The 11,198-nt window shown below is 41.8% G+C and overlaps 1 protein-coding gene across 1 annotated transcript in view; it reads right to left on the bottom strand.

The window, feature by feature from the left end:
* The window catches only part of YEATS4 (YEATS domain containing 4), a 16,222-nt gene extending 5,424 nt beyond the window's left edge, over nt 1-10,798 (bottom strand). The window contains exon 1 of the mRNA XM_035901675.1: nt 10,763-10,798. Within this exon, the coding sequence (XP_035757568.1) occupies nt 10,763-10,798 (36 nt within the window). The remainder of the gene's footprint in view (nt 1-10,762) is intronic.
* Nucleotides 10,799-11,198: the final 400 nt, after the last annotated feature.

Here is an 11,198-nt window from a genome sequence, read left to right as displayed (position 1 = left end):
CCGCTCCGCGTTTCAAAATTCTCAGGTTAGGGGCCGACTGCCCCAGAAACCTTTCGGCATCGCACCTCGAATGCTGTGTTCGGTTTCGGGCCCCTCGCTACAGGAAAGATGTTGCGTTGCTGGAGCATGTCCAGAGGAGAGCAACAAAGCTGGTGAGGGGTCGCACCAGGCTTACGAGGAGCGGCTGGGGGAACTGGGGGTGTTCAGCCTGGAGAAGAGGAGGCTGAGGGGAGACCTTATCGCCCTCTACAGCTGCCTGACAGGAGGCTGTAGCCAGGTGGGGGTCGGCCTCTTCTCCCTGGTAGCGGGCGATAGGATGAGGGGAAACGGCCTCAAGGTTGTGTCAGGGGAGGTCACCAGCACCTACATCTTGTTCACGTTTTGATAGTGGAATTATTATGGAGAAGCGGGGATTACAACTAATCTGGAGACCTGAGGTTCAGTTTGTACAGGTTGGGGTTTTTGTTTGTTTGGGTTTTTTTTCAGTGGGCATGGGGAAGCTGAACTACGACAAGCAGATCCATCATTGTAATGGCTTTCAAAGCTGATTACTTCTTACTAGACTTTGGAATTCAGATCTGCTAAATTCATTTCAGAAGGGAAGCTTTGTGTGGAGAACCGCGGGAACTTTGATAGGTGGGCTGGAAAATAGTCTATTGTGTTCAGCAACCTCTTCAAGAGATCAGCTTTTCACACTGTTCCCCTTCAAACTGCAACTCCAACAGAGAACAGCAGCTTCTAAGGTTGCCCCTAGACTCCATCTTCCACAGCACGCTGGCTGCAAATTTCACTAAAATAACGAGCACTTGAATTAATTAGCAGTACTGACATCTTAAATATTACATTAAAACTTCAGCATTCAACAACCCAGCTTCTCAGAACTGTTGTTTCAGGCTGCAGGAAAAGTCTAGAAAACAATACTGCTTTGAGTCACATTTGTAATCATTTCATGGTATTCTTACTCCTTGGGAAGCTACAGAGGGTTTTTTTGGGGGGGTGTGGGGGGAGGTGGGGTACAAAGGGAGGTTTTGTCTGTCTTTAGGACAAGAGGGAATGGCCTCAAGTTGTGCCAGAGCAGGCTTAGGTTGGACATTAGGAAAAATTCCTTCACTGGCAAGGGTTGTCAAGCATTGGAAGGGGCTGCCCAGGGAAGTGGTGGAGTCCCCATCCCTGGAGGTATTTAAAAGACAGGCAGATGAGGTGCTTAGGGACATGGTTTAGTGGAGGGATGGCAGGGTTAGGTTAATGGTTGGACTCAATGATCTTAAAGGTCTCATCCAACCTTAATGATTCTATGATTCTTTCAGTGGAAGCTCAGAAAGCAGAAGCAAAATTATTCACCAAAGTATTGACTGAAAACTACAATATTTATGGGTAAATCCCCCTCCTCCCCCCAAATTATCTCCAGCTACAGTCATCAGGGAACTAACTGCCTCCACCTGAGCATGTAGTTTAGGGGAAGCATCATCAAACACCACTGTTGTGGAAGAAATGAGCTGTGTACAGGCAGCTGCCTGCTCCTCACTGAGCCAAGTCCCTCACCAGCCAGCCTTTACCCTTTCACAGCTCCCTTGGATGGCACATGGACACCAGCATATTCAGTAAAAAAAAAAAGAACAACCTCCAATTTAAAACTGGAGGCTACCAAAATTACCAGGTGCCTCAGCATCCCTATCCAGGTTAGGTCAATCCAAGCTTTAATTCCAGTATTGTGGTTTTAAGCTTGCCAATTTTTTCCAAGTTAAAAAGGGGTGGGAACATTTTTATTTTTCATAAGGGCATTACATACAATCTCACAGGAGATGGCCTCACACGTGTCATACAACTTTCCTCAAACGTCTTCCAGTCCTGGAAATGAGGAACCTGACTGGGGGAAGAGGCCGCCTGCTCCAAGGATCAGGCGCAGCTGGAGGTGGCACAAACCTTGCTCCAGCAATGAACACTACACCACTGTCCCAATGGTTTTAACAGTCTATTGATTTAATTTGGTGGCAATGCTTTTTTGGTTTTGGCAACTTGCCAGTTTTCTGAATAAAGACTTGAATTCTTAGAAACCTTCACCACCTTCTTCAGTAATGCACCCAAGCCCCTCACAGTTAAAAATCCAAGCTAGTTATTGCTGTAATTATAACCAAAAAAAAAAAATGCTGAAGGAGGTGATAATGTAGAGGCTAAGAGTTTTATTTCTAAATTATTTTTGAGTTAAAAGCACAAAATTACATTTTTAAAATATTATAAATAACTGAATGGAACAGTTGGGGGGCGAACTTAAAATTAGGAGGGCACAGCAGGGATCCCACGTGACAGGAAAAAAAAAGTTATTTTTCTGAAGTATCATACTGTTACCACTGTGAAAGAAACGCCAAGAAAATTTTCCTGGATTCCAGCTGAGATGGAAGCCAGCCAGCAGATAGCTTTAATCATGGAGAATTTATACTTACACAGAGAAGCTCAAAGTACAGCCTTTTTCTTGTAGAAATCGCTCTCACCTGGTTTTATAGCTGCTAATAAAACATAGGCCTTCTCTGACCCTTTTCATTCAAATTAATTTATGTATTTAAAAAAACCCCACCAAACCAACACACAATTTAGACTATTTCCAAGAGTTTCTTCTGCAGGGCTCTATTTGCCATTCCACGCCATTCACCATTTTCCTTACCCTTACACTACAGGCCTTTGAGAAAATGGGGGCTGTGGACCTACATCTTGTTCCAGGCTAAATGATTTAGGAAAGTGAGAACCGCAGTTTTAATTATGTATAGGCTCCAATTAACTTTTTGAGGTGGGAGCCCAAGTTCCCTTACAGCTTGACCCATGAATGAGGATTCTGTTTGGGATGAATGGTCTCTGTTCTCATCCCCTCCCAGCAGTGCAGAGCTGTAACAAACCCAGGCAGAGCCACGTACAGCCTGCACATTGGAAAAGGCGGTGAAGGTAGCTGCCCATCTGCCAAAAAGAAGTAGATGGCTCAGTGGGGAAAGGGGCTACCGGCAGGCTTTAGACATCAGTTTTAAGCATCAGTTTAACCATTCTGAAAATACACTAACTCTACAAAACTCCCTGTTCCTTCAGAGGCCAGCGCTGCCTGTTCCACACAGGAACCCACCCCGTCCTCTCCCAGGTTTAGGACATGCGTTCAACTACAGCCAACATTTTCTCTGCCCACGTGGACAGTATCTTCCAGAGTCTGCAGTGTCAAAGGCAGGCTTCTGAGCATTAAAGTATGTCTTTCACTCCAGGTGAATTACGCAGGAGAACATGCACAGGCATTTAACAGCAGTGCACTCAAGAGGCATTCAAAGTAATATGTGGAAAATAAGGCAAGAAACAAGGACTTTTTCATGAGGTGTCAAGGCAAGGACCAAAAAAAAAAAAAACCAACATATGGCTTGTTTATTTCATAGAAAAAAGGGAAAAGGCGACATGTTACCTTAAATTTAGGGCAGTTGAGGACTATCAGATCTAGTTCTGCTGACAAAGCTTGTAACTCATAAGGAGGCGGCTATGTAGGATAAACGACCAATGCATGGGCATCACAGTAATTAGACAAACAAGGGTCACAGACATAACAACTCATCAGATTATGAATGAAGCGGAGTGGAGAGGTTTTTTCATGCCACTAGGTGGCAGGAAGAGACCCTTTTACACCACTTGTCCACCTCTGCACCATTTTGAATGCATCCTCCTTCCTCGTGTGACAGAACAGCTATGGGCCCAACTTCACCATTAATATACAGGATAAAAAGAGAAGATCTACTGAATGAGTTCCAGTGCTAAGTGGATTCAAATGTTTTGGAAAAAACTGTTCATATATATGTATATTTAAACACACCTGTTTACACAGGGTCATTTCTGTAAATTGGGAAACCCCGTTTGAGAAGTCAATTCTCTTATTTCCCACTCACATGAAGGGCCCAAGGTTTACAAGCCTTACAGCTTCTGCAGTCTGATGGGAGGCAGAGTGCTAACACAATTTTCTGCAAATTGTTCAGAAGAGATGGATAAATAGCTTCAGATAATTAAAAGCATAGTGGTTTTCTACCTGCAGCAAAAAGACCCATATTTCTACAAATAAAAATAGTCTGCAATTGTTTTTCACGCCATCTCTCCAGGAGCAGTAAAAGAGCAGAGTAAGAAAGGCAGGAAATTTCTGATCGCTTGTGAACACCACATACTTTGTGTCCCAGCATTAAAAGCACGAGCTGACCGGCATCTCACTGCTTTCTGTAGTATTACGCATTACGTGACCAAAAAAAAGGGCGAGTGTCTTCGCTGACTTGCTTCCCGCTCAAACTGCACCAGCAAAAGTTCCACCTGTTCGCTCAGCGCCAGCCCCTCTCCCTCCCTCAGCCCCGGGACAGCACTGCACCTCCTAGCTTGAAACATCCTTGAAAATTAACGTGCTTCCGCACCAGACTGCTTCTGCGCCTTCCACAAACCCCTCCTTCTGTCTCTGGTTGAAGAAAGGAAGTATATTCCCACCTCACTCTCACCTCTTTCTGCTCCTTCTCCAAAGGCTCTCACCTGTACATCTCCCAGCAAGTTACTTTTCCGGGATGTGGGTCAGGCTTATTTCCCCATCTCCACCCATTAACTCACACTTTTCAGAAGCAATCGCTTGCTTTCAGATCTTCTAAGAGGTAAAATAGGTAAAAAATTTCAATGTGGCTGATACACTTTCTTCCTCTTCCAGTCCCAGTTAACCATCTGTCTCTTGCATGGCAAACTCTCCTGAGCAGCAGCCGGCCTTACCTGCACTCGTTGAATGTGAACGAGCATCAACTCTTTAAAATTAAATTCTCCGCTATGTTTGGAGTAACCGGTGTTGTTAGCCACGATGCAGTCAGCAAGCCAGGAAGATGTGTCACGCCAAACCCACTGTTGGAGGTGTTGAGTGTGCAGACTACATTCCTTTGACAAATAAGCTAAGCTACCAGGGGGTTATCTTTGGAAAAATGCAGAGGTTAATTTGGCAAACATCTTTCTCGCTTGACTATTTCTGAGAGGGTGATGCTACAGGCCTTCAAGACGACTCAGGTAATTCCCAATGCAAAATGGAGGTTCTGGCCCCAAAATGATTAAATCAGTGCTTCCTTGCATGGCATGGCATGACTTGATATGGTCCAGCACTTCAGGGCAAGTTGGGGATAGAGACATTCAGGTACCTGCATCTGATTTTCTTGTAATAATGTTTGTAAAAAAAAAAGTTATCTTTGTGATCATAAGCTACACAGCTGCTACAGCCCGTCTCTTCCTTTACTCACCCTGCACAAACTCACCTTTCACAGCTTCATACAGACTTTGCTTTGCTCAATTTGGAGTTTGATTTGCTTTCTCCTGCTCTTCTCTTTTGCAACTTACCATCTCCCCTGGACCAGCTGCAATATTATGAAAAGGTTTGAAGGATGAGCCATGGGAGGGGGAAAAAAAAAAAAAAAAAAAAAGGTAGAGAACAGCACTAACACTCTGAACCTGAGCATCTCTCCCCTCCCCAAACGTAACGGGCCAAAAAGGATGCTTCTAACTACTTACTTCAATGACTGCTTCCCAGCAGGCGCATAGGTGTCTCTCATTTCCAGAGAGACACAGATCAAAAACTCAAGCCTCTCCCTGATCAGTACCGCTCCTCTACTGGCAGGAAATGAAGCAAGATGCCAGCGTTGCAAGAGGAGAAAGTGCAGCAGCGCTTTTGGTGAGGCTGGCTCAGAGCAGGTGCAGTAGCCAGCGACTTTCTCTCCGCACAAAAGATACCCGGGGGGGGCTTCACTGTCTCACCACTGCATGGGCTGCAAAACCCACGGCAGAGACGTCTGCACAAGAACCCCAAGAGCTACCTCAGTGAAACACTCCCTGCAGTCCAGAAATGACCCTTCGATTGCAGCTGGCATTAAGAACCCACTGCTCACACAAATGACCACTTCAGGCTCCCCTGCTAAACCTGACAAATGCCTTCTGCCTCCCTCTCCTCCCCCAAAATTGCCAGTCAATATTAAGGGCCACCAAACAATGCTACTGAGCCGCTACAGCTGTGCTCAGAAACAGGTTTATCCTGGTAGGGGTCGTTTTGGTTTGGGGCATTTTTTGTTTGTTGCCCTCAGACGACAGATAGGGTAGGTGGGAAGGGCCAGTCTGCCTGCGGCTAGAGGTGGCAGAGAGGAGGCTTCTGTACCAGCTTCTATGTTGCTGGGCACCAGAGAGGAGAACAAGGAATGACAATAACCTGCTGCTGAAGCCTGGATTCCAGCAGGATCTCTCCCTCCATCTCACCTCAGGCCCTGGGCCTTTCAAACTGCAGCAGGTACAGAGAGGACAGTGAAAAAGGTTGGAGACAAGGTTCTTGCAAGTAGAATTGAGCAAGAAACAGCTTTCCTAGTAAGCATTATAAAATTATTTCTTTGTCTCTAGGGATATTATTTTCCCCAGAGAGTTTACATGGAAGATAAAAACCATACTCAGGAGCGCTTACCTTCCTCTCTTTCTTCTGAAACCGTTTCAAATCATACCTTTATGATCTGGCATCCTGGCTAGCTGACCTATGCTTCAATGCTTCCACAACGAATTTATCCACGTACTACTGAATCCTCACTTGTGTTTATCTTAGATTACACATCCCATGGTTTTGGGGACAGGATGCTTTACAATTCTCTCCCATTCAGCAATGGGAACTGCTGAACACCCTAACCTAGAGGAAAATTGCAACAAGGTACTTTAAAATCAAGTTAGCAATGATTTTCCCCTGTGCTCTCTGCCCAGAAGGAAGCCTGGAGCACCCCCAACCCGACCAGCTACAGCCCAATGCTCCTCCCACCTCTGTCCATGAAGCCGAGCTACAACCCACACTCATCTAGTTAAAAACCCAGCTTAACTGTGAAATCCCGGCATAGCGCAGTCAGTAATCAGTGGCCAAGTTAGTTTCGCTATCCTGTTGCTTGCTATTTTTAACCATTAAAATTCGAGCCCTTTAGAGTAAGCCAATGTTATTTTTGTTATTACAGGTTTAGAACACTAGCCAAAGAAATTCAGGTTCATTTTCTAATGAGTGTTTCGTTTCCTCTACATGGACTCGTACAATCGCCCACCTTCATTCATTCATTCAAAAATCGTGTTTAAATGCATTCATGAATGTTGTGATTTTCCCAGCCAATCAGATTGCATTTCAGACATTTTTTTTAAGCTACAAAGATCAGAAAAAAGTGTTTTTCCCAAATGAAAACCAGCATTCTCACATAATCTTACCACTGCCAAATGCTGGAGGCTTGTCACAGACAAAAGTTGGAGCCGACAACACTGCAAAACGGTACCAAGTAATCCAAGATGGACATAGCTCATTTTGTGCTACAGTAGATGAACTTCAGCAAGTACTATGAGTTATGGAAAGTCCACCATTAGCATGGCACAGTGTGGCAATGCTAATGGCTCTGTGTGTGTGTGTAACACACCCACGTGTCTTTTACACGTACAATGTTCTGATTCCACAGCAGAGTAACACATTTGGCCATGAAGCCACAGTGCCAGGGGTAGTTTTAAATCATGGCAGGACGGATACAGTCACTGGTATCAGCCCAGCTGCCTGCGTGAGATGAGCTGACAGCAGTTCAAGCCGCCACGCAACTGTTTTACCACTGCTGTGTTTAACACACACACACTTTGCAACAATTAACATTTGCCAGATTTAGTCAACTCAAGAAGCCAGATTAAAATAAAAGGGTTTATCGTCACTGGTTTAATGCCTCCTGTACAGCAATCCCTCTGCTCCGAACATTAGTACACGTTTCGATTCTGAAAATGTAATTTTAAAGAGACCGAAACTGCTTTAGGCAGCCAGCTTTTGTCTTTTTCTTCAGTTGACGCATTACGCATAGGTCACTGCATTTTACAGAAAAAAAAAAAAAAAGAGGTTGGCTTAAAAAAAATAAATCTGCACTTCTCACTGATTTTAAACTCTGCAGAAAGTCTTTAAAGACCAGATGAGAAGGACAAGAGCTAGTATGAACACAACTATTTCTAGATTCAGAAATAATTATAGCACAGAATCTAGCTATCACTACGTCAGAATGTCCACACTTTATGTCTGGATATTTGAAAAGACTGACATAATGAACACTGCAAAGATACTAAACAAGCTGAAATGAAGACAGACAAAAGTATTTTTTTATATAAAAATGGTCTTTATTTCTTCAATACAAGGTAAACTACTATTGCAGTTTAAGACCAACACAAAAGTTGGACAGCAAATTGCTTAACAGTCTCCTAAAGGCTGAAAAAAAGAAACCCATGAAAGCTAAAAGTTATGCAATATTTCAAGTATAACATCTAAAAAAGATGAAATGATCCTTAAGCTCAACTAAGTACCTCTGCTGAAAATGTATTAAAATCCACATTTGCTTGGATACCATCTTACCTTGTTGAGAAATATAGGTCTTCAGAAACCCAAGTATTCAACAGACTCTCTGGCCTGCCAGTATCAGGAAACTGTTTACTATATATATGTGTGTATATATATATATATATATATAAAATCCTTTGGAGTCAGGCATTCTGACAGACATCCATTTCCTTACATTTTGCATTGCAATTCTGCATTCCACCTTAGACAAGCCCCCTGCTGCATTTCAAAACCATTTCTTGAATAGTTTACTCACGCATCCTTGCGCAAAATGGGAATCAGGAAATGGAATGGTACAGGAAGACAATACAGCCTTTTGTTTAGAAAGTCAGCAGTGCTGGTAATCATTGTAAAAACGTCAAGGTTTACCAAATAGGAATGTATTTCACCTTTAAAACACTTGGCTTTTTTTTTTTCCTTTCTTTTTATTTTAAAAAAAGGACACCTGCAGTGGTAAGGAAACTGAGTTTGCAGTCATTTGAATTTATAAAAGCACGCACATTCCTCATTTTCTTACATTTGAAGATCAAGGGAATGTCTGTTTCATAATGTAATAATAATATGCACAGTTTAAAATACTTTCTATTACAAAATACAGTATACAAGAGGGTGAGGCCAAAGTCTATTACTTGAATATACTCCAAAGTGTTCGCACTGAATCATGTAAAATCACATTACATGGTATGAATAAATGGGAATTTTTACAACTTAAATGCTCCATTTCATTGGGATCAAAGGTATACTGTTCACTGTTTTCAAGAGACTTCAGTAAAACTAGTGTATTTCCAAAGAAGCTTTAAAAGATTTAAGCACAGATACAGGTCATACCAGAACCTAAAACCTGCTGCCATTAACTGAGGCTATAGAGAGGATTTGAGAACTAACAAGCGCATAATATACAAATAGAATGAGATGCTTTATCTATTTTGTCCAACATGGGGAAAAAAAAAAAAATCCCACGAGAACATCAAATTGAGGAATTTCTACGCTCCAAACTGCTCCTTAGTAATTCACCCTCTAAAGCTAAAACAAATCTAAAAGTACACAGCATGTCAGATCTTAATTTGGGTGGAGGTGAGGGACAAACAACAAAAAACCCCACCTCGACACCCCCACCCACCCCAAGCCTGTCTGCAATATTAATTGCAAGGCATCATAGTAAACAGTTGCACGAGACAGTATTTCTGCATAAACATCATGACTGATTAGCATGCTGCAACCATTACGTTTAAGACTTATGCAGTCAACTGCCAAAATAATTTAAACCCTAAACAAATCCCTGTTGCTTCTTTCCTACATCAAAATACGTGTTCTGGGAAGAACTCAATCTTCTTTAAGCACACTGACCTGTGCTTTCCTTCTCTAAGATCTTGAAGGGTTTGTATTTCAATGCAGAAGCAATTTAGTGTCTTGGATCTCTGAAGAGTACCAGTCCTAAACACGCACATTTTATATTTGGATCTACATGACTAACAGTATCCTAATGAGCATTATGTTAGGAAACTTAAGGCTGTATCTCAGTTTACACAAGAATCAATGGTAACTTTAAGAGGCTACGTATAAAATTCTGTAAATAAAAATAGGAGCAAAGTCTGTTCAACCTGTACATGGAGAGCAAGTGGATAAGAAAAGGAAATCAGGAATTAAGGATTTCTATAAAGAATACCATGTATTTTTACTAGAAACACAGATGACAAGTATATACAACATTTAAATCTCCAGTTATCCACATACAACTAGGAAAACATTTACAAAGGTTTGGGTACGCAACTAAACAATCTGGTAAAAAAATACAGTTAGAAAAACTAAGCCTCACCAATTTCAAAGGAACAAAAATAGAAAACACTCGCTCCTTAACAAACAAAAAAATCCCAAAAAACAAGCTAATGCCTAAATTTAATAAGATACCTTTTTTAACACAAAACAACAGCTACCCAAGCTTATAAGCCACACAGTCAATAAAAATTTGAAGAAGTTCTGACAAACTTTTTTCAAAATGCAATCAGAACTAAGATTATTGGCACAGAAAGCAAAAAGGGAATGAGGAAAAAAACACAAACTGTAGAGTTTCCAAAATGCTATGTTCTTCTTCTGAAGAGTATTTTTGAACTGTCAAAACATATAGTCCAGTAGAAATTTCACTTTAAAAAAAAACCCCTCTACTTCTAAAAAAACCAAACCTCCAGTAAAACAACTTCTGTTGCTAAAGCACTGCCACACCCCTAAGTCACTACTTGTTGGTTTTGTCTTTCAAGATAAAGGGCACAGCCTTAAGGTATCATTTTCAATGTTACTTATAAAATCAATATTTGAAAGAAATAAAGTATTTCCTCACAGACTATCTTACCCTTTCATCAGCAAAAGGAGATGAAATACAATTGGACGAAGATCAAAGAGCACAGCAGTAGCCATCACGGCATCATCACCAGTCAGTAAATTACCAAGCTGCTATTTCCTGAGCATGCACAGGAAACTGCCAGTAACATCTAATAAACCAAAACCTGGTAAAAATTCTACTACAGATCCAGTTACATAGGATGTGCATTAGACATATTCCTTTTTGGTGTCTATCAGGGTCTTTGGAATTTTTCTGTAAATTTTTTTTGTTTCATTTAAAAAAAAATCTAACAAATGAAGCTCACGGTAAAGGAGAGTATCACCTAAACTGCAACATAGTACATCTATCAGTTAAAACTAAGTATTCGGAGAACAGGCAGAAATAAGGGGCTTCATACAGGGACCTCATCTCTCAAATCACAATGATTGCTCGGTTTAACTTAGTTTATTTCCCCCCTGCTATTCCCTCCCTGCT

This window comes from Egretta garzetta, unplaced genomic scaffold (genome assembly GCF_000687185.1).
Source record: "Egretta garzetta isolate BGI_Z169 unplaced genomic scaffold, ASM68718v1 scaffold68, whole genome shotgun sequence".
Classification (NCBI taxonomy): Eukaryota; Metazoa; Chordata; class Aves; order Pelecaniformes; family Ardeidae; genus Egretta; species Egretta garzetta.
The sequence above is the reverse complement of the archived record's forward strand: the minus strand, read 5'-3'. Positions and strand labels throughout refer to the sequence as shown.